Source organism: Pseudorca crassidens, chromosome 15 (assembly GCF_039906515.1).
Source record: "Pseudorca crassidens isolate mPseCra1 chromosome 15, mPseCra1.hap1, whole genome shotgun sequence".
NCBI classification, from domain to species: Eukaryota; Metazoa; Chordata; class Mammalia; order Artiodactyla; family Delphinidae; genus Pseudorca; species Pseudorca crassidens.
The window spans coordinates 87,570,228-87,595,733 of NC_090310.1; the positions used below are offsets into that span (position 1 = coordinate 87,570,228).

General features: G+C 57.6%; 3 protein-coding genes across 5 annotated transcripts in view; 2 read left to right on the plus strand and 1 right to left on the minus strand.

The window, feature by feature from the left end:
* The first annotated feature begins 993 nt into the window (after positions 1 to 993).
* Positions 994 to 12,595, plus strand: LSM14B (LSM family member 14B). Of its 3 annotated transcripts, XM_067708635.1 has the most exons (10): positions 994 to 1,261; positions 3,098 to 3,261; positions 4,371 to 4,506; positions 5,277 to 5,393; positions 7,574 to 7,741; positions 7,973 to 8,050; positions 8,258 to 8,419; positions 8,765 to 8,915; positions 10,646 to 10,831; positions 11,384 to 12,595. In XM_067708635.1, exons 1-9 carry the CDS (start codon positions 1,135 to 1,137, stop codon positions 10,815 to 10,817), a joined length of 1,275 nt encoding a protein of 424 aa, XP_067564736.1. In that variant the 5' UTR covers positions 994 to 1,134; the 3' UTR covers positions 10,818 to 10,831; positions 11,384 to 12,595. The 3 variants fall into 3 exon arrangements, with proteins under 3 accessions (XP_067564736.1, XP_067564737.1, XP_067564738.1); XM_067708636.1 differs by lacking the exon at positions 7,973 to 8,050; XM_067708637.1 differs by lacking the exon at positions 5,277 to 5,393.
* A 2,248-nt stretch (positions 12,596 to 14,843) lies between these two features.
* PSMA7 (proteasome 20S subunit alpha 7) lies at positions 14,844 to 20,640 on the minus strand. Its single transcript, XM_067708638.1, has 7 exons — positions 20,424 to 20,640; positions 18,278 to 18,404; positions 17,499 to 17,623; positions 16,718 to 16,840; positions 16,124 to 16,243; positions 15,412 to 15,474; positions 14,844 to 15,071 (listed from the first exon to the last, which is right to left on the minus strand). The coding sequence occupies exons 1-7, from the start codon at positions 20,517 to 20,519 to the stop codon at positions 14,979 to 14,981; spliced, it is 747 nt and encodes a 248-aa protein (XP_067564739.1). The 5' UTR covers positions 20,520 to 20,640; the 3' UTR covers positions 14,844 to 14,978.
* Positions 20,641 to 20,856: 216 nt separating this feature from the next.
* Positions 20,857 to 25,506, plus strand: part of SS18L1 (SS18L1 subunit of BAF chromatin remodeling complex) — a 29,598-nt gene continuing 24,948 nt past the window's right edge. The window contains exon 1 of the mRNA XM_067708643.1: positions 20,857 to 21,078. Within this exon, the coding sequence (XP_067564744.1) occupies positions 21,010 to 21,078 (69 nt within the window). The 5' untranslated portion in view covers positions 20,857 to 21,009. The remainder of the gene's footprint in view (positions 21,079 to 25,506) is intronic.

Genomic DNA, 25,506 nt, shown 5'->3' on the forward strand with positions numbered 1-25,506 from the left:
CACTTCACAGCGAGGTCTCAGAGCCGGAGCCGGGCAAAGCGGCAAGCAGGCCAGGTCAGGCGGGTCTCGGAGGCCCTGGTGGCCGGCCGGGATTTATTTTAAGGGACGCGGAACGCCACCGCAGGTTTGGGGGGAGGGGCGGGATTAAAAGAGAAGATGCGCTCAGCACCTTATATTTAGCGGCTGACGCGCCGGAAGCGCTCGTTACCCGCAGTTACTACTGCGCCCCACGCGCGGAGCGCGGCCCCCACCTTCACCTCCTGGGCAGTGACCCTGGTCCCCCGCCTTCGCCCCCGGGGAAGAGACCACCCCTCACCCTCCGTCTTCACTCCGCGGGCAATAACCCCGGCCCGGCCCCCTGTCTTCTACCCCGGGGAAGAGACCTCCCGGCCCCACACCTTCACCCCACGGGCAGTGACCCCGGCCCCCGTCACTCTCCGGGGAAGGGACCCCCAGCCTTTGCCCCTGGGGAAAGTGACAGTGGGGCGCATCCCAGCCTTCCGGCCCAGGAGGGGGGAAAGCGTCTGGTACGCTGCTGTTCAGCGGAAACTGAAACCGGGAAACACGATCCACAGGTTCCCCGCACCCGGGTCCTGAGAAGGGCGGTACACGCGGCGGGCGGAGCTTTGGCGCCCCGCCCCCTCCCTCACACGTGCTCCCCCGCCCCTCCCGCCGACGCGCGCTCCGCCCCGGTCGATTCCCACCCCTCCTCCAGGCCCGCCCGCCGGGTCTCGTGTTCCCACCCCGCGCGGGGCCCGCCGGGAGCCAGCCGAGAAGTGGGGCGGAGAGCAGGGGAAAGCCCGCCGGGTCAGGCGACGCTTGCTACGCAGGCGCGGAGCGCGGGTCCGCCCCCAGGCCGACAGCGCGGCCATATTTAAAGGGAGGCCGGCGAGGCGAGCCAATGGGCGGTGAGCGTGCGGGGGCGGGGCGTGGCGGCGCAGGACCCGGATGTGGCTGCTGCGACCCCTCCTCCCCCGCGTTCCCCTCAGAGCCCCCCGGCCGCGCGCCGTTCCTCGCTCTCTGGTCCCCGCGCAGGCCCTCGGGCGGCGGTGAGGCGGCGCAGAGGCGGAGGAGCGGGCGGCGAGGCGACCGCGCGGAGGCGAGCGGGCCAGGCCCGGCCGGGCGGCCGCCGCCATGAGCGGCTCCTCGGGCACCCCGTACTTGGGCAGCAAGATCAGCCTCATCTCCAAGGCGCAGATCCGCTACGAGGGCATTCTCTACACCATCGACACGGACAACTCCACGGTGGCGCTCGCCAAAGGTAGCGCCCCGCGGCCGCCCCAACCGCCCCGCCCCCGCCAACAGCCGGGCCCGCGCCTCCTCCGCCCTACCCCCCCCCCGGGCGCCCCTCCGCAGTCCCGCCTCACCCCCCGGGGCGACCCCCACATCCTGCCTGCGCCCACCGGGGCGCCCTGGGCCTCCGCGCCGCTCCCGCCCCTGTCCTCCGGGGCTCGGCTTGCACAATGGGCTCCCCGGGCCGCGGTGGCAGCGTAATTGTGCGCGGCCAGCCCGCCCTGCCCGGGGTTGCGGTGGGGAGGTGGGGGCGGGTCTAGCTCCCGCGGTGCCGCCCCCCTCCCCCCGTGCGGCGTAGCCCACCTCTGCAGGTGGGGGGTCGGCGTTGCTAGGCTGTTTCCTCCCCAGCTGCCCGAGGGCGGAGGGGGCGGCTGGCGCCGAGAACCCGGTCCCTGTGGGGGAGGGGTGGGGCTAGGGGCCCGGAGTCTCCTCGGGGCCTCCCCAGAAGGCTGGAGAACGAGAAAACGCGACTTGTGCAAGCCCTTCTGGAACCTATTAAGCAGCTGGGGCCTTGAGCCTGAACAAATAACCACGTTTTAATGGATTCTCCTGTTGGGATAGGAGCATCGGTTGGCGGCTCCATGCTCCCGTTTAAAGCGTGTTCCTACTCTAATTCAGACGTTTTAGTCTGTGGGTTTACCCTTTTGTGACAGACTGCTCCCTGCGGGCGCTGGTAACCACACTGAAGTCCCTGGGAGACCTAGAGAAAGATGGCTGTACTGTGGCTTTGCCGGAGTCCAGAGCCTTTTCTGAGCGTGTTGAGGCAGGAGGTGGGCCCAAAGTTTCTTTGTCTTCGTCCTCCAGGGACGATGACTAGTGTCCTTCCCCTGCCTCTTGGAAGTGCTGAGTGCAGCCAGGTCTGCAGAAACCCTGTTTGTTTGGTTGGTCTTGTTAGGCTGGAGACACTGGGCTGGGCCTCTAAGGGTCAAGGCGCAGCTACGTGCTCCTGTGTTAGAGGGAGCCTCCTCCATCCAGGTCGCAGTCAGTTCCCAGCTCTGGGAGTAGCTCCTTTGAAAGCCTAGTATTTAAGTTTTCCGATAGATGTGTTGCTCCAGGACATAGTTTAGTACTGTAAGATTTTGTGGTCACTTGTACTCTTGGCTTTTGGCTACATTTGGCCTGAGACCCCCGTTGGAAAAACTGAGGCCCAGCGTAGTCCCTGGTCCTCAGCGGGAGTTGTGCTAGGATTAGACAGAGGCGCTTCAAGCCCAGCTCTGCCTCAGAGACCTGAGAAGGAGGCACTCGCTGGGGCTCCTTGAACCCTGCCGGTAGGGGTTAATCCCCTAGAAAACCCCTCCGGAGACGGACGCTCGTGGGGTGGGTCCACGTTCTGGGCCGCTTTCTCCCATTGTTTCTCTACCAGCTGCTCCCAGGCTCGTCGTGGGCAGAAGGGTGGGGATGACACTCAACCTGCTGGCTTTTCTCAGAAGAAAACAGACTCCCCAGGGGTGGTGTGTTGCGAGGCTTCAATCAAAAAGCAGCTTTGGGGCTGTTTAATCTGCAAAGTCAGATGTGAATGGGGGGGCGGGGGGGATTTGCAAAGCAGGCGTCGTTAGTGGGAGCGCTGGCCTTCCGTGTTAGGAAGGGAGACTGTCAGGCTCTGAATCGTTCGTGGTCATCTTTGCGACCTAGAACTTTTTGGAGCGTTGCCAGCTGGGGTCTTGTAGGTATTGTCCGTTGATAATCAGGGGTGGAGCAGTTGAGGCGTGGAAGCTGCGTGCTGTGGACGGCCCCTGCGGGAGGGCTGATTGAATGCACTTGGTCGAGGATGACAACGTAACCCTTCTCTTTCTCAACCCCTGAGTGAGGTCCTTCGGTACCGAAGACCGTCCCACAGATAGGCCTGCCCCCCCTAGAGAGGAAGTTTATGAGTACATCATCTTCCGGGGAAGTGACATCAAAGACATTACCGTGTGCGAACCTCCGAAAGCCCAGCACGCGCTCCCTCAGGACCCCGCTATTGTTCAAGTAAGTGCGCTGCCCCGTGTCTGCCGTGGGCGCTGTCTCTAAGAGGCGCCGGCTTCCAGACGGAGCTGGGTGTCATCTGGCCAGAGCGCTCAACTCGAGGAACAGCCTCTTCATGAAAAGCAGTTTAACTGTGTCTGGCTCTTGGCGTTCTGTGGGAGGCTTCATCTGCGGCATGCACAGGGTGTGCTGTAGAGTGAGGCCGGCCCAGCGTGTTGGGCGGTGCAGGGGGCAGTGCTCTTAGTCTTGCCGGCACCCGGCGTTTGTCCTTTGTCTTGGGTGGGTAAGCCTGAAGCCCCGGTGCATGCCGGGAGTGAGAGAGATGCTAGTAGGGACTTGGGACAGCAGGGCTCGCTCTCTCAACACTGCCCCGATGATAAAGTCAGCGTTGTGGGATGCTGAATTCGCAGGTGTCACGCCGTGTGCCTGCCTGCTGTGTTATGACGTGTTCTGCCCAGGATTACTAGGGAGTCCAGGCTCATATCTTCTTGGCTTGTAAACCTCGACTTTCACCGACTCCTGCGGGGCTCACGCTGCAGGAGGGGCCGGGACAGAGCGTGCTCCCTGCGGGGTGGGGCTTGCACGCTGGGCTGTGTGGGCACGTGGAGAAGCTCTGGGCCAGACTTCTGAAAGGTTTGAGGTGAGCGCTCTTGGGAACTCCAGAAGAGGGAAGTGCTCGAGCCAGGCCTTGAGGGACGAAGGGGCCTCTCGGGAGCATGGGGAGCTGGAGAGAGGACGCCGCGTGGAGATAGTTCCCCGGCTACACAGCTGTGCCCCGGCGTGTTGGGGCCAGGGCCCAGGTGGGGACGCCATCCTCGTCCCTGGCAGAGCCTGGACTCCCTGACGACCGGCAGTGGGGCCACTAGAGGGGTTCACGGAGTTAGGAGAAGGTCGTGTTAGAATTACCTGGCAGGTGAAGCTGGGGCTGAACGTGGAAAAGGCAGCTCTGAGCCCCTTAGGCCACCCTGGGGGCTCACACGCCCCTCAGTGCCGCCTCAGCCTCCAGGAGCAGGCTGACGAATCAGGCTGCCTTTCCCGGTCTGCACGGTGCTCGCCAGGCAGGGTGACAGGAGGGCCTGGAGCTGCTCTCACCTGTGTGTCTCATTGCTCAGTCTTCCCTGGGCTCGGGCTCGGCCTCCTCCTTCCAGCCACACGTGCCTTACAGCCCCTTCCGAGGGATGCCGCCCTACAACCAGCTGGCCGCCAGCTCCCTGCTCAGCCAGCAGTATGCCGCTTCCTTGGGTTTAGGTGAGTAACCTTTTTCTACCTGGTCAAGTGCCTGTGCCGTGACATCCAGGAGCGGGGCCAGACCCTGGTGGTGGGGACGCTGTGTTCGTGCCACGTTCAGCTGGCAGTGCATACTGAGCACCTTCTTCAGTGGCCCTTCAACTAGTTAGAACGCTTAGGAACTCCTCAGTTGAGTGGAAGAGGCAGCAGGGTGAGTTTTGGAACAGATGAATCGAATCAAAATTCATTTAAAGTGTCAGCCTGTGTCTGGGTGGAAGTTGTGGTATGTCTGGTTCAAAGAAGAAATAACCGATGTGTGTAATTACAGATGAGTTCTAACCATTTGCACATTTGTCAGCCTATAAATATAAAAGTTAAATGCAACGCCCACCTATCCTATCCTTTTCCATTCTCGTGTCAGTGCTTTGCTCAAAAATGAAGTCTCTCCTAAGGTTGAGTAAGGTTCGCTTCTACACGCATGGAGTGAGAGTCACCCTGCCCATAGGTTTGCGGCACATTCAAACCACAGAGTCGCAGGCATCACCCCCTTCACTCGTAAGAGTCACATGCTTCTAATAGAAGAGCCTGTTGTCTTGACTGCTGCTCCTGGGGTGCAGGAGCCCTTCTCAGCTTGGCTCCCCGTTTCTAGATTAGGCGTGTGTGAGCAAAGTGTCCTATGAGAGATGGCTGGGCTCTTTCCAAGCCTGCTGTACACAAGACGAGTTTCTCATTACTTATTTGTGTGCCTTTTTTTTTTTTTTTTTGCTCTTTTCTCCTTTATCTTCTTTTAGAAAAGTTGGTAAGCCCTCCAGCCTCAGCCGCGGCTTCCAGCCCTAGTTCTTCTCCATCTCCACAGCCCGTTTCAGAGCTTGACATGTCCTCAGAGTCACATCAGCTCACTTCCAAGGGTAACAGCAGTTTTGCAGAACTGCATGCTGTCTTGCGAGCCATCCTGAGCGAGGGGGTAAACCAGTAGACCAGAATGACAGTAGCTGTAGCAGATAATTTGCCAAGCCCGTGGATCAGTTAAACTGCCTCTGTGTGTTTCTGCACGTAATCCTGACTTGTTAACTCTCACAGTTTTAAAGAGGGTATTAGAAAGAACCAGCAGTACACTTTGTTCGCTCTCCTGGGTCCAGGGTCTGTTTTGACCTGTACTGTGATTGCCACGTATGGGAAACGTCCCTCTGCACAGAAGGCCACTTCCTGGGGTTTCTGCCGGTCCTAAATGCAGTGTAGGTTGCTGGGTGAGACTGCAAGGCGCTCCCCCACGTAACAGGCATGCTGCTCTGGGATCCGTGCGGCACGTTCCTCACCCATCCAGGGCGTTTGGCATCGGCGCCTCGGGTGTCTTTGTAAAGTGAAGCACCATTAAAATTGGGTGGCTAGCCTGAGTTGTTGACCGGGGGAGCAGTGGGCCTGATGACTGGCTTGGTAACACTGGTTTGTCCCACCTGTCTGCCGGGTGCCGCACCTGTGGGCGGTTTTTTGCCCTTTCTGGGCCTTCTCCTTTCACCGGAGGTCTGATGTGAGAGCACCGTGTGCGCCGCCCTCACCTTTGCAGAGACTCTGTCCAAGATGATGCCTGGGGCTTTCATTATGGCACCAACTACTGTCAGTCTGTCACTTTGCATGTGTTGCTTTCCTGCATGGATGCCAGTGGATCTGAGTACAGCGGTAGTGATGTTTTTTTCCCCACTTAAAAATTGCACAAGATAGTTCATTGTCCTTAGGGTCATTTACATAAAACTGCTCTTAGGGCAAGATAGTTTGACTGATCTTTTTTTATGAAAAGCAAATGAGCCCAAGATCCTTGCCCCATCCAGTTACAGCGTGAGCAGGAAGCTGCTGTCTTGCTCAGGAAGGGCCGTGCTGAGTGAGGCGCTAGGTCAGAGAAAGTGGTCTAGGCCAATGAATGCCCATCGCAGAGGACACTTAAAAGTACCAGTAAGGGGGCTTCCCTGGCGGTCCAGTGGTTAAGAATCCATGCTTCCACTGCAGGGGGCACGGGTTCGATCCCTGGTCGGGGAGAACCAGGATCCCGCATGCCGCACGGCCAACAAAGAAAAAAAAAAGTATCAGTATGTAGGGCCTGCCCTTTGAGTACTTTTGATCCGGTTGTGAGGAATTTCTCAGAGTAATTTCTGACAGTAGTTTCTGCTCTATGTTTAAAAACAAAGGTAGACTGTCCAGTCTTCACTGTGTTGGGCTGCCCCTCCGATAATAGTTACTCCGTGGTTAGGGCTCATTTTTTTCTGTCTCAAAAGTCTGTGCACCTCCACCCAGTCCTCAGTTGTCCCATTTAAACAGTGCCCACCGGAACGTGGGAGAGGGAAGGGAGGAGATGGCCTGATGTGTGTGGCACACCCTTCTCTGTCCTCTTGCGGCAGAGGCCCGTCTCGTGAGGGGGACCTCCACTGAGGCCGGGTTCTGAGCACTCCTGCACTCAGGCTTGGTGATGCCGTGTAGTGGGAACAGACTCAGTGCAGCACCGTCTCCAAGGGCAGCCTGGGAACCCTTCGTTTCTTACGATGAGCCTTCACCCGGAGGAATGCAGGCTGTTATTTCTCTGCAGTCAGCTCTCATCACTTCATCCTTTTTGGTTTTGTTGTTTCTTAAGCAAAAACAACAGTGTTCTAGAATTTTAACTTCAAAGGCTGAGCACTGCATTTTGTGGAAGATGCCAGACTGGGATGGTTCTTGTCCAGCATGGCCCAGAGCGAAACACATTCTCAGACTGTGAATTCACCGGCATCTCGGGACTGTCGAGGCCCCTTGGGGTTAGAGCTTGTGTGGTTTGGGGAAAGCTTTTTCTAAGCCGCTTGAGAGGTGCTTATTGTGCTGGGGTGTTTTTCCCTCCTCCGGATGCCCTAACTGGGGGAGCCTGCTGGCTTTTTTGCTGCCTGGGCTAGACGCAGAGGGGATGGTGCGGGGTGGGGGCTTTGCCTAGGTTCTGTAAAACCTCTCCAGGCGGTTGCCTTCCTCCTGCCGCACAGCCAGCTGGACAAGGGGTGGGGGCGGGGGGGAGGCGAGGGGGTGTGGCCTTCTCCTTGTCTCTGTTATTAACCTCTCCTCCTCCTCAACTCAGGAGCTGGCTTTCCGGCTGTCTCAGTCAGCAAGAGCCCCATGGTGGAGCAGGCTGTCCAGACTGGTTCTCTTGATAACCTGAACACCAAAAAGCTGTTACCTGGCAAGGGCACCGCGGGGATGCAGCTCAACGGGCGCCCAGCCCCGCCAAGCAGCAAGGCTGCCAGCGGTACTTAAATACACACTCCCCTGGAGTTTGTTCGTGTTCTCAGTGGCATAGCGCTTCCTGGGGTTCTTTTTTTATCCTTTAATTAGACACCCCCACCCTGTAGGCTTTTGCAGGGCCGGCTCTTGCGCAGTCCCCGGTGGCGCCGCCCTGCTCCCGTCGCCAGGCTCTGCTCCTGTCCCCGGGCTCTGCTTTCGCAGGCGCTTTGCCTTACTCTTCCTTTTTGCGCCTTAGATGTAGCTCAGCCGGCAGCTGGGCAGACTCAAGGGCAGGTGAATGACGAGAACAGAAGACCTCAGAGGAGGCGATCAGGTAACGGCTGTTGCCACTTGAGTTCTGGGGAGCCGAGAACCACCCAGTCGCACTCCGCTTACTGCTCCTGCCTGCTTCTCCGTGGGTGACGGTTTCAGGGTGAAGCGGCAGCTTCAGTGTGCTCTGTCCCCGCCTTGTCTGCTGTCTCACACCGAGTAATGTTGAGTTAGTGGCTTACCAGCCAGGGCTGTCCTTTCCTTCTCACAGGGAACAGACGAACAAGGAATCGCTCCAGAGGGCAAAGCCGTCCAACTACCGTCAAGGAAAACACAATCAAGTTTGAAGGCGACTTTGACTTTGAGAGCGCAAATGCCCAGTTCAACCGAGAGGAGCTGGACAAAGAATTTAAGAAGAAACTGAATTTTAAAGGTTTGAAAATTTGCCCCACCCTAGGAGTGTCCACGGCGCAGGTCAAGGAGAGCCTGGCAGGGGCGGGGGGCAGCTGGGATGGTGGTCGGCGGGGAAGCCGTGCTGTCTGAGGAGTTCCCAGGAAGGAGAGGAGTCGGGGGGAGGCCCGTGCTCGGGGGATGAGAGCGGGTTGCAGGGCCCAGGGGTGGACGAGGCCAGCAGCCAGCAGAGCTTTCCGCATAGTGCAGGGCACTCCCGGCCGCTTCCCTGAGGCCTGAGCACAACCCTTGAGCGGCCCCGCGAGGACCTGTCCTGGTGGAAGGTGCTTTGCTCCTTGGCCTCTCAGTGCTCTGCTTCTCTGTGTAGACGACAAAGCTGAGAAAGGGGAGGAGAAGGACCTGGCGGTGGTGACCCAGAGTGACGAGGCGCCTGCTGAGGAGGACCACCTGGGGCCCAACTGCTACTATGACAAATCCAAGTCCTTCTTTGACAACATTTCCTCTGAACTCAAGACCAGGTCAGGGGGCTGTGGGGCCGGGCAAGGCCTGGGGGAGCTGGCGGGAAGACACTCTGCCCCCAAACTCTGAGACTGGGGCACGCTTTCTTGGAGACCAAACCCAGATCTTAGGTTCAAGGCAAATCTCTTAGGCTCACAGTTTTACTGTAATGGGTACGTCAGGCCCAGCGGTGCCAGCGGTAGGTGGTGGTGTGGGAAGCCCTGGCAGTCACAGGCACCTGAGGGATCTGACCCAGGTCCCGGCCCCTCTTTGCTCAGCTGCCTCTTTCTCATCAAGGTTGGGCTGGACTACCCTCCCTACCGCGTCGATGTTCCCGTTCTGTACCACCTCGCCTGGGCCTGCTTCTTGGTCTGACCTTGGTGGCCTGAGGCCCTTGCTACCTGAGGCAGCTGGCAGGAGTGTCCACAGTATTCTTTCACCCACCTGATTGCTTGAGGCCGGGGACTCTGTCATATGCTTTGCTTTTAGCACCCAACAGCTGGTGCTCAGATGTTGCCCGAGAACCAGCTAGACAGTAAACGAAGTCTACAGAATGGGCATGGTGTGGAAACTCAGATCCTTTCGTTCACAAATGGAGTAACAGACACACTGCGGGCACTGGGGGAACAGCAGAAAGCAAGCTGGGAGGTCCCCATTCCCCCCACCACCCCTCTTAGGTTTTGGCAGGGGAAAGAGATAACAAAAAAACAGGCGCACGAGATAACATCTAGCAGTGAGGCGGGAGAGGTTGGGGCGTGTGTTGGGTGTGAGGGGAGTGGGGTTCGGGAGCCAGTGGGAGGGTGAACGCAGGACAGGGTGTGAAGCGGAGGCAAGGCGGAGGCGGGCACGTGCAGCTGCTGTGTGGCTGGAGCGGAGCCTGGGGGGGGGTCAGGGAGGAGCGATGAAGATGGGACGGTGGCTTGGGGAGAGCAGTGCTGTCTGAGGTTTCACTGCTGCTTTGTGGAGAGTGGGCAGAGGTGGGGCAGGCATGGAAGCTGAGTGGTCACGTCAGAGGCTTTGGGGTAGTGGGCAGTGCTGGAGGAGGGGAGGGAGGCTTGGCCTCTGCCATGCCCTGAAGGTTTGCTGATGGGCTGTGAGGGGAGCCTGGATGGCTGAAGGCTGCGGTTGCTGCTGCTTGGAGTGAGGAGGGTGGGGGGGGCAGCAGAGCAGGGGGTCGGGCTGGGTGTGTTGCATGTGAGCTGCCTATAAGCAGCCTTGTGGCACACAGTTGGACACCGGGGGGTCCTTGCTGGAGGTGCAGAAACGAGTGTTGGCGGCGTTGGTGCTGCGTCCGCACCTCCCCCAAAGCGTACGTGTCATAGCCTTGGGGACCCTGCTCTGTTTAGCCCAGTCCCCTCATCTCTGGAGACTCGTCTGGAGGGGTCCGTGATCTGCTCCAGGTCTCGGAGCCTGCACGGGCCCTGGGCCTAGCAAGCAGGGAGGGCTTCCTTCATGGCACGCTGCTGTTGCGTGCTGGCCTTAGGTGACGCAGGTGTGAGAGGTTTATACTGAGCAGCCCCGTCCAGTGGGAGACAGGCCTGGTTGGAAATTGGGCTGGGAGCCCCTGCAATGTTGAGTCTCAGGCTCCAGTGTCCTGATGGGATTGCCCCCCCAGTGGCTCCAGTGACGAGTCACCATCTGTCTATCGGTCCTTTCTCCCTCCCCAGGCTGTGTGAGGCTGGGGCCTGCCTCGGAACGCTGTGAGGAGGTGCCCGCTGTAGTCGGTCTCATGCTCCTTGTCTTCGTTCAGTTCCAGGCGGACGACGTGGGCTGAAGAGAGGAAGCTCAACACGGAGACCTTCGGGGTGTCGGGAAGGTTTCTTCGTGGCCGTAGTTTCCGGGGTGGATTTCGAGGGGGCAGGGGCAACGGTGCAACCCGTCGTAACCCGACTTCCCACAGAGCTGGGACTGGCAGGGTGTAAGGAGGCAGCTGAAGGTGAGTGAGGGGAGCTGTGGGGTCCTTTAGTGGGAGGGCATCCGGACGGGGCTGCCCAGGTAGGAGCCGGTGAGCGTTGGTATCGAGGCCAAACTGAGGCCCCGACCCTCTGAGTGAATCCCCCAGGGGGCTCTTGGGGACGGTGGGACCCAGGCCCCGGGGTTGTCAAAGTGAGGGTCCAGGTGCAGGAGGGCTGGGTGCTCCCCACTCCGGTGTGGTCAGGAAGGAGCGATGGTTACAAGCCAGGCCTCAGCTCCAGCCTGGCCTTGCACTGACCTTGAGTCTGCATTTTTAACTAGGTCGAGGGTGACGTGTGTGCCCCTTAGGGTCTGGGTGTGAGTGGGCTTCGGGTGGGACCTGGAGCTGCCTCCCCCCCACCCCGGTGTGAACAAAAACGATGACCTCGGGTTGTGATGGGAAGGTCTGGGAAGCCCCAGCCTGACTTGGGGTGGGAGGGAGGTTCAGCAGTCCCTGTTCTTCATTCACGGTGCTGGGCTCGGGCTGGGGAGCTGCCTGGATGTGCTCACTAGATGTTGTGTCTCCTTCTCGCAGGCTCTTGCTGAAGCGGCACAGACGCCACACTGTGTCTACGAGGATGTTGGAAAACGCTGCACTTACTGCGGGAGACGTGGGTCACTTTGTTTACTGAGTTTGGAAAATTCCCATGCTACTGCTTATGTTTTGGACTGAACTGAACTTGGACGTGGTCTGAGTTAGAACCACTTTTTTGGGGGGACGTGTATGTGGGAAACCTCTTTGAGGTATCTTGGCCTACTTTTCGTTTTTAGTTGTGCACAGCCTGACGCTAAGGTTTTGGTATTTTGCAGAAAGGTTTCTAGAGCGAAAGTGTGATCCTCACTTTGTGACCTTTTTTGGACAGCTTTGATTTTTAACGTGGAACCAAATCCCATTTGGCAAATGCGGCAGCCAAGTGCATCTCTGTAATCCAACTGGCCACTGGTGCTGCTGGCCTGACACCCACTGCCACAGGCGGGGCCTAGGAGCCAGGCGTGGCCAGCACGGGGGCATGGGGGGGCCTAGGGCATGGAAAGCGGTGTGTCCCACCATCGTGTTGTAGAAGCAAACCAGACGACCCTGACCTCAAGGTAGAGGGCGGGGTTGGGGGTGCTGGAGGTGTAGGATGGGGCCCTGAACGGGAGGGAGCTGGGAGCTGTCGCTTGGAGTGTGGCTTCCATAGGAATCCGGGCTGGGGGTGAGCGCCCAGGACGAGCTCCTCTGCGGAGTCCCTCTCCCTCCTGCCCTCTCCCTGCCAGTCCCTGACCCAGGCCAGTCAGCGTTGGACTCTGGCCGAACACTGTTCGGTGTCTCATCCACTTGGAAATGAGCCAGTCTTTTTTTTTTTGCAAGGTCGGTTGACCGAGAACATATTTCCTCTCAGTTGTAAATAGTTCTGTGTTTTTGTTTTACTGGTGGGTGGAGGGAGGGTGGGGAATATATTTGTTGCATGAGCAAAGGGATCAGACCTTCAGTAGAAGCATGCGTCCCTCTGACAGGGCATCGTGGTGGGCATAAGCGCCTTGGTAACTAAATCCCTTTAAGTAGGCGGAACGGTTTTAGTTCTGTATCAGTTAAGTTACTGTAAAAGCTTAGGTTTATTTTTGTAGGAGTTCATGGCTAAGAATTAGAACATAGCAATGCGGCTGCTCTGTTCGAGCAATGTAAACTTGTAATTATAAACAAACATGCAAACCTTTGAAACTCTCTTCTTCTCTGCTCTGGAAATAAATAATCCTGTTGACTCTGTTGCCCGAGTTACATCATGGCTCACATGACCGTCCCAAGGTAGGTGTTGTGTGCAGTTCAGATTTGGGGGACATCTGGCACTCTGGAGTGAGACCTGGCCAGTCTGGGTACAGGGCAATGAGCCAGGCCCTAGGTTACTAAGAGCCACCCTCCCGGGGTGAGTGGTGCTGCTTTCCGGGTACTCGACACTAGTTTAGAGAACCTGCTTCGGGAGTGGCCCCTTCGCTGCCATAGTACAGCTTCCAAGCTCCCCAGAACTTTCATGTCGTTGATACCTTAGAACCTGTTACAGGGCTGGACCCTGGGACTACAGAGAAAAGCCAAGACTTGGCTGGTTTCAGACTGAAAGCATGTAATTTCACTGCAGTGGGTTTCCAGGCGATTTTTTTAAATATAAATTCATTCATTCATTTATTTTTGGCTGCGTTGGGTCTTCGTTGCTGTGCGCGGGCTCTCTCTAGTTGTGCTGAGTGGGGGCCACTCCTCGTTGTGGTGTGCGGGCCTCTCACGGTGGCCTCTCCTGCTGTGGAGCACGGGCTCCAGTAGTTGTGGCAACGTGGGCTCAGCAGTTGTGGTACACGGGCCCAGTTGCTCTGCGGCATGTAGGGATCCTCCCTGACCAGGGCTCGAACCCATGTCCCCTGCATTGGCAGGCGGATTCTTAACCACTGCACCACCAGGGAAGTCCTCCAGGTGATTGTTAAAAAGCACTCTCAGGACTAAGGCCCACCTGGCCATCTGTGCGTGATTCAGGCTGAGAGGAGGACCAGACGGCAGGCCAAGCTGGCCTGTGACATCTGGATGCAGCCTTGTGTTTGGCCAGCTTCCTTTTCCGGGCTGTCTGCCACTCTCCAGCAGATCCTGAGCACTGCTGGTAGTTTCAGAATTTAACGAACTCTTAGCAAATACCAATTAAAAATAAAAACCTTCCACAGCTGACCTGCTACACGCAACTGGCCTTAGCACTAATTCTAAACTAGGTAGTTTTTTTTTGTTTGTTTTTGCGGTACGCGGGCCTCTCTCTGTTGTGGCCTCTCCCCTCGCGGAGCACAGGCTCCGGACGCGCAGGCTCAGCGGCCATGGCTCACAGGCCCAGCCGCTCCGCGGCATGTGGGATCCTCCCGGACCGGGGCACGAACCCGCGTCCCCTGCATCGGCAGGTGACTCAGCACTCAGGCTAAACAGGTATTTCTCTGCTAGAGATTCTAAATATAGTTAAGTCACAGTTTACCACCTATGACTAACCTTGCTATTAAAACTTAAACTGACAGTCATTGTGACGATTAGACACTTTAGGCTAAGTTTAAAATATATCTGGGCCTCCTTACCCCTATTTATTTTGGCCGCGCCGCGTGGCTTATTGGATCTTAGCTTCCCTACCAGCGATTGAACCTGGGCCCTCAGCAGTGAAAGCACCGAGTCCTAACCACTGGACCGCCGGGGATACGCTTTAGTCCTCTTCAGAAGCTTGATGTATATATGCCATTGAAGGAGAACCCAGTACAAGAGAAGCTGTAGACAGAGCAGAGCCCTGGCGTTGGAGTCCTACCAACCACTGTGGTCAGAAGCAACAACCAGCCCAAGGACTCTTCTAAGAAGCCTTTTGTGAGTTCTCCTGGGGCAAAGGAAGCCAAAAAGCAACGCCATCACCAGGGCTGGCGGCAGGGCCTCTGGAGAAGCAGCAGAGTTGTGCAGGAGAAGGGTGGTTAGGGTTCTTCTGTAAACGCAGAGCTTAGGACCATGACTCACCCTGCTGTGGACTGGAAGCTAAAAGAAGGGTAATCTTTCTGGCTAAAAAAGCGAGGGAGGGTAGGAAATAGCCAGCACTGGAAGTCTTCAGTAGAAAACAGGAGTGTTGACTTGATCTACTAGAACCAGAAATTTAAGACAAGTTCCACAGCTACTGCTCTGCAAAATGAGCTCAAGATGTAAACTGAGCACTGTGTGTCCTCGTGTCCTGACGTCATACATTCATTAAGGACTCGAACAAAGGTGTAAAAAGAAACAGTCATTCTGTTTAGAACTCCTGAATGGGAGAAACCCTGAGTTTCTGCAACCACAGCACCTGTCTGCAGCAGTGTGGACCCCGTAAAGCCTTCCCACAAACCCCAAGGGAGGAGCCCCACTCGGCCGTTGCCTTGTCTTAGAGCCTGGCGAGGAGCTGGGAGGAATTGCTCCAGAGACCCAAGGCGAGCAAGCTTTCTAAAGAGCTATCAGTACACCTAAAGGATACATTAACCCCTACAAGAAAGGTTAAGAAACAGGGACGTTTATTGCAGGACACTTGGACAGTATGGATAAATGGGACAGAAATGCCTACATGTCATTTGGAAAATCAGCCATGATTTGAATTTAAAAATCGCTACAGGCAAAATTTCATTCATCATGATGCTTTCTTTTGTTTCTTCTTTTCATTTTCTTCTTTTTCTTTTTCAATCTCAGCAACATATTTCTCAATTTCTTCAGGATTTAAAATCTATCAAAGGAACAGTGTATGGTTAGCCACACAAGGACCCCCGAACATAGGCCCCAGATGCCCCTTCCAGCTGCTTCTACAGGAAAGCAAGGCCACATGTGCCTGACCCGGGGAATAAGCTGGAACTGATGTGTAGGTGATAATTATAAAGCAGAAGCAAACGCGCACAGCGGAGGTTTTCACCCCGCGAATGCTCTTTTCGACTCATTTGTGGGGATCCTTGGAAAGAACCTTTCTTGGGGCTGGAGCCACAGCAGAATGGCCCTGAATGTGCACTACCCCTGCCCTGACCACTGGGAACACTCCGTAGGTAAGGACAGCAAACCACCTTGGTGATTACCTTGAGTGGTTGATCTCGTCTCATGACAGCAAGTTCTATGTTTTTGCCGCCTGACTGAACCACCTCGGAGGGGAGAGAAGAGCGTTAGATGCCTCACCCACCTCAAGACCAAACAGCGCCCGTATGTGCCCTGTGAGCCTGAACCCAGCACTGCCACACAAGGGGCGACGGTGGGACACCGGGGTCCCAATACCCAAAGCGTGTGTCCTAGCTGCACACTGATGTGGCCAGTCCTTCGCGATACCCTCCTGTCTTGAGGCAGCTGGATTTGGGCGGGGTTGCTGGTCCCTCCTCCTGCACAGCAGGTGTGCTCACAGCCCTCCCATCTGTTCACAGCCTTTCCCACCACTAAGCCTGGACGTCTGGACTCCCTCTGCCTCTGGCTTCACCCCCTAGCACCTCTAAGGACGGCTTCCACCCATTATTCCCAGCGCTTCTTAAGTCCCTGACTCTAGAGCAGTAGCTCGAGCCTCAGAAAGGCTGAGCGCTTGGGCAAGCCACCTAGCCTCTCGGTGCCTGGACTGCCCAGACGTGTAAGGAGCTGATACAGCCCCAGAGCAGTGCCTGGTGCTACGGCTGGCGCCCTCACCACCTCCTTGTTGCGCACACGTCAGCTGCTCCATTCTGCGCCGTCCCTTCCGCCCAGCCCAAGTACCAGCACCACGGCGTGCGCATCTGCAACATATTGCCCAGATTTCAAACACAGACTTACTTCCAGGAGGGCCTTGATAACCAGCTTAATAGTCAGGTCGTCTGTTTCAATGGCTTCGTCAGTATAATTCTTCTCTAGAAATTCACGCACTGACTTGGCACCCCTGCCTATAGCGTTGGCCTGAAACAGGGATGGGTGTTACACAGCACAGAGTGCGACAATCCAGAGCCAGCCCAAGAAAACGACCCCCCCCACCAGCCCCGTGGCCCCACCAGTGCCACCCTGCTCCCATGTGCTACGGTGAGGGGCAGCCTGGTGGGAGGCGGGCCTGTACTCCAGGCCCTGCCCCATGGCTGCTTTTTGCAAAGGGCTGTTCGGAGTTGGTGCCGATTCCTACCAAGGAAGGGATTCTACTGAAAGACACGTGGGCAACTTGACTACACCACGTATCCTTACACCTCGCTGTCCTTTCCTCCCAAAAAGCAACGCTTAACGGCTTCTCAGCTCCCATGTCACAAGTGTGTCGTGAGCACTTGTGTATGCGTACACGCCTATGTATACGATTAGGCCAGCTCAAGGCCCCAACGGCCTCCAAAGCTGCTGCTACTGGCAAGATGGCCCAAAACAAAGCCCCTCTGTTTGTCAGGGACTCACCTTCCAGGCATGGTATGTGCCCGAGGGATCAGTCTGATAGAGTCGGGGGGTACCATCAAAGTCAAAACCCACAATAAGGGCAGAGATGCCAAACGGCCTGCGCCCGTTGCTCTGTGTGTAGCGCTAGTGGAAAAAGAGACACAGTGACACTGCTGCCTTGGCATGAAGGCCCCCCAGAACCTGCCCCAAGTAAAATACACATGGTGTTCCAAACACAGCTTTTAACGAAGGGAAGAGAAAAATTAAGCCCACGTTCAGGTTATTTGCAATTCAGGCGAGAAATGAAAGGAGCCTGTGGTTTTCAGCATTCCTCCTTCTGTTGCTGCATTTTCATTCTCAGAAAGACCGGAACTGCATCATGAAGCACAGCTGGGGCTGCTTGGAATTATTTTGACAGCAGACACAATCTGGCTACACATTCTGGTTCACAGGTGACTAAGATTTCACCCGAGTGGGCGTGGCTTTCAGCCCCCTCCCAACTGCTTGGTGACTGGTCATTCAAGATGACAAGACAAGAACTACATCATTTCCCTCTGGAACTATGAATCTGGACTGCCCCATGCTACTAAGTAAGAACACAACAAATGCCACTTAGAAGGATAAATGATGGTAAAATTACAGACATAGAGAAATCAAGGCTAGGACCCTTGCGTGGAACAAGCGTGGTCTAATATCCCCACAAGTGACGTGTGCGGCCACGTGAGGTAATGCGGCAGGACGCTCCACGACAAAGCAGTGACTGCTCGTAACTAGCCGAGCCACGGCAGGCAGACACACCCACCTGCTTCAGACTGGCGATGTACCGTGTGATGTACTCCACGGTGACCGGGTCCTCCACGGTCAGCCGGTGGCTCTGGCATTCCACCCGCGCCCTGTTGATGACTATCCTTGCGTCAGCAGTGAGGCCTGCAGCGAACACAAAGAGAGCTCCCCTGAGCCACCGCTCGTCCAGCCCGTCGTCGAGGCCAGTGCAGATCACGTGAGTGGACAGCAGTTACCCTTGGCCGGTCCTCTGGTACCCAGCACCGAGATCATTCTGAGTGACCAACAGTGGAACCAGCAGCCTCTGTGAGCTTCTCTGAGAAAGCTGCGTGTACAAGGAGCTGTGTGTATTTACATAGGCTGTAAACACGCTAATTTTTTGACAAAGCAAGTCAATCTCTAGTTTAGGTAAACCGACCTCCCCGCTGAGGAAGGAAACGAATGAAAACCCAGAAGTGCAAGAACATACGGCACATCCCGAGAGCCGGGTGCTGTCCAGCTCTCCCCACTTCACGGGCACACAGCTGTGACAGCTGACCTTTCTCCTGCCAGCAGCAATGGAGGCGACAGCACAGCGCCTCATCCCGGGGTGTTTAATCATTTGGCCCCTACGCTTCAGCCTCCTGGGGAGGACCTCCCCCTGCAACTGTGGCCAGCCCTCTTCTTGAAGGCCAGCCCTTTCTTTTGAATGATTTCAGGTTACCCAATTTTCACATCCCTCAACAGCCCTTCCACCAGGTTAACCTCCAGAGCGCTGTTCAAGGAGACTGAGAAATACAGCACGGGCCCCAGACTTACCCGCGAATGCCATGCAGACATTGTCGTCCAGAGCACAGATCTTCCGCACTGTTCTTTCATCCTGCAGTTTGGCCACTGACTTCTTCTCCACACCAAGAACAACAATGTCTTTTCCTCGGACACCAACCTTCAAGAAATGGCAACGCTGCACTTAAGGAGCTGACACGAGGTTCTGCCAGCAGGCACAGAGCACTAACAGCGCATGCCAACGTGGTCCTGTGAATACCCTGGGGGTGGCACGCACACCCTGCAAACCGTGGGTCTCGATCCACTTTTGGCAGAGCTAGTCCAGGTATCACAATCTAGGTGCCTAGTCTCGTGCCTTAAAATACTAATACGTAGTTTCAGTTACAGCACAACTAAGGAATAACTACTGTATTATCAGTGTGTATGTGTACACGTGTCATTTCAACCCAGTGAATCAAAGAGTCTCTGGAAGGCTTGAGTGTGAGTCCCTAACAATGAAGTCAGGTGTCCTGAAAGCAGTGTTGATGTGGTTGTAAAACTATACCAAAACATTCTCCTCTCTCTCGTGCACTTTTTTTTTTTGGCCACGAGGCTCATGGGATCCTAGTTCCCCAATGAGGGACTGAATCCAGGCCACTGGACCGCCAGGGAACTCCCCCCTCCTGCACTTCTGAAAACAATGTGCACAGCGGCGGGGAAGTGCCTGATACGGCGTCAGGCGGACAACGTATCAAGTATTACAGGGAGGCCCATGGCTCTCTGTTTACGGCTGACACTGTAGCGCGGAGAAAAATGTATTAAAAACATGGGGGGAAAAAAGTCACTGACTGTCAGTTAAACCCCTCAATCGAAGCAGCAACAGACCCAAATGAGACAATCACTTGGAAAAGCAACCTCTTCTCTTAGTTTAGAGCGGGGTCTCTCAGCCTCTGCCCTACAGGCACCTGGACGAGCTAATTCGTCCATGTGAGGGGCTGTCCCTGCGCACTGTGCAATGTTTAGCATCATCCCAGCCTCCACCTCTGTAAGTCTCCACGTGGGGTGCGGAGAAGCACTGATGGGCAGTGCTTCAGATCTCAAGGAGCTTTCTCGTGAATTGTCTTCCATGGTCTTCAAAGTTCCCAAGGGAAAGAAGACCAGGCCCAGAGACAGGTTAAGAAAAGGTAGCCACCCTGGCTGACCCACAATAGTATGGGGATGGGGGTGTCAGCTGACCCCAACAGTCTTTAAGCTGAGGCAGGTCACAAGATGGATTTGGGGCCTTAATTTCAAAAGCGACTCAAGAAACGAAAAACACTTCCAAATTTACAGAATCGTGTGTGTTCTATGCCCACTCAAACCTCTGAAACACCAGATAAAAGATAAACCATCATCCATTCTGACCGATCAGCAAACTGACATGTGTCTTGAGGACAGCAGTGTATTTATTATATCTGAAGCATTGGTCTAAATGAGAGGCGCGCTCGGGTGCGACGGGACAGGGGTCTGGCGCAGTGACCAAAGCGACGGAGGACTCAGCAGTTGGACCCAAGACGGAGCCTGCCCGCCGCGCCGGCGGCCCGGGAACTGCAGGGTTGATGCCGACACCGGCCGCTCTTTGTTCTCGAGGCCGACCCGGACTTTGAGGGCAACTGCTTTCCGCGGGGGTTGGGGGTAGTTGGCTACCTGGGAGCTGTCCAGACACAGTTCGCGGAGTCACTTACTCCCTTAAGGAGCGTTCCTGAGCGGGCAACGGGCGGGCCCTGCCTTTCGGAGTCCCGCGCCCCGGCCCCGCCCGGCCCCCAGCCCCCCAGGTCCACGCGAGGGCCCCCGCCAAGATGGCGTCGGCGCCAGGCGCGCGCACGACTCCGGACACGGACGCGGGGCACCGAAGCCAGCGGCCTGCAGAGCGCCTGCCGAGCCACTAGCCGCCCCGCTTGCCCGGACGCGGAAGCCGGCGCCCAGAGAGCCGCCCCGCCTGTCCTCACGTCTCCTGCCCGCGGCTCGCAGCGCCCCTTTCCCGCAGCGACGCCCACGTCGCGGCTTCCGAGTGCGCCCCACACCATCGTGCCGCCCCAAACCCCGCACCACCGCGCGCCCGTCAGCGCGGACCCCAGGGAAGCTGGTCGGCAAGACGCGCCCGGGCCCCACCCAGCCGCCCGGGCCTCCGCCTGCCCCGGCGCCCGGCCTCCCCGCTCACCGCGGTCGAGCCCTTCTTCACGGCCTCCTGCGCGTACTCCACTTGGAAGAGGTGGCCGTCGGGCGAGAAGACGGTGATGGCGCGGTCGTAGCTCATGCCGGCGGGGAGACGCTATCAGGACCGGGAAAAGCGCACACTCACGGCCGCGCAGGCCGCGATTCACGACGCCGCTGCGCCCACCCCGCGCGCCCGCCCCCAGCGCCGGGGACTGCGCTGCCAGCGTAAGGCGGTGTCCGGAGGCGTCGGGCGGCGTCGGGCGGACGTGCGCGCGCGCCGGGGCGGGGCCGGGCGGAACCACTGGCGGCCGGGCGCGGGGGGCGGCGGGGTGGCGGCGGGCCGGGAGCGGGGCGCAGAGCGGCCGCCCGGGGGCGCCGTGTGGGGCTCGTCCTCAGGCTGAGGCGGTGGGCGGGGCGGCGGCGCGGCGGGCCCGAGGGCAACGCGGCGGCGCAGGGGCGGGCGAGCCCACGGCGCGGCGCCCCCCACGCCCCCCGCCCCCCAGCGACTGCGGAGAATGAGCGCCTCTGGCCGCCGAGAGCAGCCGGAGAATAAACCCCGATGATCTCGGGCTGATCCCGCACCCACGACCATGTCGGTGGCCTTCGCGTCCGCCCGGCCGAGAGGCAAAGGGGAGGTCACGCAGCAAACCATCCAGAAGGTGGGCTGGGGGCCGCGGGCCGGGGCTGCGGGGCCGCGGGGTGCGGGCGGGTGCCGGGCCGGGTCGAGGGCAGCCGGCGGGCGCGGGGCTCGAACAAAGCCGGGGCGCAGTCGACCGCCGCGACCCCGCCGTGGCCCGGCGCGCGCTTCGCGGCCGGCGTGCGCCAGCCTGGGCGGGGGCGCGGGGCGGCCCGCGGGGTGGTGTCGGCGGAGCCAAGCCGTGAACGACCCCGGGCCGCGCCAGGCACAGTGGGGACCCGCCGCTTTCGGGACCAGGGTCTGCGGGCAGGGGCGCAAGGCGGCGGGACCGGGTGCCCGCGGGGTGGTGTCCGCTGGCCGCTCGGCGCGCTAAGGGGACCCACCTGGCTGGTGAAAGCCGTGACTCTGCGAGGTGGGCGTCCCCGGTCCCTGCGCGCAGCTTGACTGGTGGAGGCGCCACGGGGCGCATGGGGCGACGGGGACCCGGCCACGCCCGCCGCCTTAGGTGTTGGCAGTCCGAGGCACAAAGGGGCGCATCCAGAGTGTGGGACGACGTTCCAGCAGCCCCGCAACCCTTTAAGGAGCGCGCGACAGCTCGGGGCTGACCTGCTGGCCAAGCTTCGCCGCCCTTATTCGAGTGTCAAATTGTTTTTCAGCGTGACACCTGGCCAACCTTCTCACCTAACAGAAACTTTACAGATTCGCTTTACAGCCTTGCCCGCGTTCTGTAAGTTTGGCCTCGTGGTTTTCTAGAGATAACCTTCTGGGCTTGGGGGCACCTTTAACAAAGCCTTAAGTTTTGAAATTGAGATTTAAATTTTTCTGCTGTTTGTGTTTAGAAGATAAGCTCAGAAGAAAGGGGGTGTTAGTCCTTCCCATTTGAATTTTCTCAGTGTCTTTGGTAGCTACGTTGTTTTCTTTTCTAATCTGGGGTCCTTGGCAGTATCCCTTGGTTTCCATGAGCCTCCTTTTTCCCCAAGGGACTCACCTTGATGGTCATAGCCCTTCTTCCTTGATGACGTGACAGGACCTGGGGGACTTGTCCTCAGCCTCTTGGCTATTTTGAGACTACTTTTGCTGTGACTGGTTTTGACAAATTAGAAGCCTCAGTAAATGCTAAATAGGAAAGAGATGACTTGAGGAGCAGGAGAAATACAGGTTTAAAAGTGGGGTGTTTTTATTTGTTTAGTCAACACTTATGGGGTGCTTACTGTATACCAGGCCTTATTCTGAGGGCTTTGCAGGTCTTAGTTCATTTACTTTCTCGTGGTGGTTATTGTCATCCACATTTTATCAATCAGGGCACAGGTATAGGGAGGCTGAGTGCCCACTGCTAAGGTAGAGCCCAGACAGCGGCTCTGCCCCGACAGTGACTTCTGGGTGGGACAATGGGCTGGGCGGAGTCAAGCGTTGTGGCTCAGATGCACATGCTGGCAGCCCAAGGGCCTCTGCGGACCCTGGCTTTATGGAGCTTAAGTGTGATGAGTGTAGTCACTGTTCCTGAAGGTGCCTTGGCGTCAACATTCATCCAGTTATTTGCACTTTGCACCCACCCCCTATTAAAGCTCCCCGAAGTCTCCAGGCAAAAGTGTGTGTTGGAGCACTGCTTCCAAACCTCAGACCAGAAAGACTGCATCCCGGGGCAGAAAATCTGCCTGCTGACCTTTGGAGATGGGTCTTCACCTTAGGCTGTCACCTGATTTGACCTGGTAGGGCTCGCAGTCCGTGTACTCACCTTGCTGTTTTGTCCGTAAATATACATACCCGGGGCTCTTTTACTGGTGTCCTGAGAGGGCATGAGAGGTCCGTGTTCTGCACTCTGTGTCCACAGCACGTGCTCATGCTCAGAGCATGGAGAAAAGCCAGGGGTTCCTTGGAAGCGTGCAAGGTAGTCAGAGAGCAAGAAGTATAGTCTTGTCCTTAGAGTATGTTTGGATAGGAGCCTGCCCGGCAAACTCCTACTCTGCCTTCAAGGCCCCACTGAAATGTCCCCTCGTCATGCCCCCTTGAGAGTCATGTGGTGAGTATAGCACTTTGACACATCACTTGGGCTCCCAGGTTTTCGTGTCGCTGACCTGTTCTTGTTGTCTTCCCAGGTTGGCACAGTGTCCGGCATAGTCAGTGTCTGGTACACGCTGGAGCATCTGTGACACTGGTTCCATTAGTGCAAGTGTTTGGGATAGGCAGTTGTATTCGCTTCCTGTGGCTGCCATAACAGATTACCACAAACGGGGTAGTTTAAAACAGCAGAAATTAATTTTCTTACAGTTCCAGTGGGCAGAAGTCCGAAGTCACAGTGTTGGCAGGGTTGGTTCCTTCCTGGGGTTCCGAGGGAGGATCTGTTCCAGGCTTTCCTCTGAGCTTCTGGGGTTTGCTGGCAGCCCTTGGAGCTCCTCGTCTCGCAGACGCGTCCCCCCGACCTCTGCCTCCATCTTCGTGTGGCCCCTCTTCCTGTGTGTGTCTCTGTGTCCAATTTCCCTTTTCTCATAAGGACACCAGTCACAAGATTTAGGGCCCACCCGAATCCGTGTGACCTCAAATGTAAGTTGATTACATTTGTAAAGACCCTATTTCCAAATAAGGCCCTGATCACAGACACTGGGAGTTAGGACTTGAACGTATCATTTTGAGGGACACAGTTCAACTCATAAAAGAGGATGCGTGGGGGAGGGGTGTACCAGACAAGGAGAACCAAGGAGCAGGGGTAGGAAGGGTCTCAAAGACTGAGGAAGTCTTGGGTGGTCCTGCCTTTGGTCTGCAGGGAGCAGGTACAGGCGCCAAAAGCGGCCGGGCTGGGAGAGCCAGCCTGATCTGGGGCACCTGGGCTGCGTGCTCAGGTGGTTTTGCTTGTGGTGACCAAGCATAGCATTAGTGCAGGTGCGACGCAGGTGAGAACCACAGGGGACGTGACTTTGCCAGAGGTCCTGAGGTGGAGGTGAGCCGTGTCTCAGCAAACTCCAGTGGCCCTGTAGCTGGCCAGCTGGCCTGCAGGCCAGAACCTGCCCTGCGCTGCTCTCCCTGGTTTGGGACCAGAGGCCGTGCTCCAGACGCCACCGGTGGGGGTGGGGCTGCCACCGTCTCCGTGGGCCGCACAGCTGGGCTGGGGCACGTTGGAGGGGCCCCCGGGAGCGGGCCTCGGCTGCCGTGTGGGGCCTCGTTGCCGCGTAGCACATAGTAGTTGCTTAATAAATGTAAGTTTTATCATTACTGTTTGTATTGGTTTCCTTAATTTGTTTCCTTGGCCGGAGAGCGGGGATGGTGGCTTGTCCCTCTGTACCCCCAGCACCTCGTGCAGGGGGAGACAGGCTCCACAGGAGCTGTGGGACAGGTGGGCAGCTGGTATGGGCCTGGCACGGGAGAGTGAGACCAACAGGGCGGCGGCCTGGTCCCCGTGTCCTCTGTGCCCAGGGGCAGGGGCGGGCGCACAGGGGTAAGGGATGGCCATCTGGGTTGCAGGGGGATGCCCTGTGCTCTCTCAGACCTGAAACTTCTCTTATAGAATGTGGGACAGGGGCTTGCCTGGTGGCGCAGTGGTTAAGACTCCTCGCTCCCAGTGCAGGGGGCCCGGCTTCGAGCCCTGGTCCGGGAACTAGACCCCGCATGCATGCTGCAACTAAGGAGCCCACGTGCTGAGACTAAGGAGCCTGCCTGCCGCAACTAAGACCCGGAGCGACCAAATAAATATTAAAAAAAAAAAAAGAATGTGTAGGCTAATTTGTAAGGGAGGTAAATTGGCCGTTTAAAATATTAGAGCTGCCTTCACAGTTGAGGATGGCCTGGGGACTCTGAGACTCCCACGAACTTGGCTAATTAATCATTTCTGAAAGCGCTTTCTCCCCAGTGAGCAGAACCTGGGAAGGGTCTCCGGGAATGGCAGTGATCGTGTCCCTTCACTCTGGTCCTTGGGGCCAGCCCTGGGGAGGGGCGGGGATGGGACCAGGGCCAGGGTGCTGCCCCTGAGCACACTTGAACCTGCCCCATGGAGGCTCTGAGTGCAGTCCCTGTGGGTGGGGAAGTGTATTCTCCGGGAGGGAACAGCCACCGCCAGGCCTCTGTCCCCTCTGCCCAGTGAAACTGGGCACAGAGCCCTCCTGCAGGCGCTGCTCCAACGCAGGTGTTGCCCTGGTTGCCCTCTGGTGGACGATGGAAGCACCTGGGTAAAGTCCACCCATCCCTTCCTAAAGCAGTCGCCTGCCTCTTCCAGGGCTGTATCTGTCTTCCAGAGTCTGGAGGCGGAGGGAGGGGCCACAGTCAGGGGCCCTGTGACACTCACTCGAGGTGTCCCCACTGCCCGGCCCTCTGCCCCTAGCCTGTTCCCTGGGCCAGTGGTCAGGGCCTGGGCACCGGCCTCTGTGCTGGGAGTCCCCTGCGATCCCCGGGAGCCCCACCCCCGGAGTGAGGGGGGCCAGGTGCTGACGTGCCCAAGCCGCAGGACCTGGGCAGAGTCGGG

Excerpts from the sequence above, each read along its gene's own strand:
- LSM14B (XM_067708635.1), top strand. The coding sequence starts at position 1,135 with ATGAGCGGCTCCTCGGGCACCCCGTACTTGGGCAGCAAGATCAGCCTC. Across the intron at positions 3,262-4,370 it reads AGGACCCCGCTATTGTTCAA|TCTTCCCTGGGCTCGGGCTC; the intron begins GTAAGTGCGCTG and ends CTCATTGCTCAG. Across the intron at positions 8,420-8,764 it reads GAAGAAACTGAATTTTAAAG|ACGACAAAGCTGAGAAAGGG; the intron begins GTTTGAAAATTT and ends TTCTCTGTGTAG.
- PSMA7 (XM_067708638.1), bottom strand. The coding sequence starts at position 20,519 with ATGAGCTACGACCGCGCCATCACCGTCTTCTCGCCCGACGGCCACCTC. Across the intron at positions 16,841-17,498 it reads ACATCGCCAGTCTGAAGCAG|CGCTACACACAGAGCAACGG; the intron begins GTGGGTGTGTCT and ends TTTTTCCACTAG. Across the intron at positions 15,475-16,123 it reads TTATCAAGGCCCTCCTGGAA|GTGGTTCAGTCAGGCGGCAA; the intron begins GTAAGTCTGTGT and ends CTCCCCTCCGAG.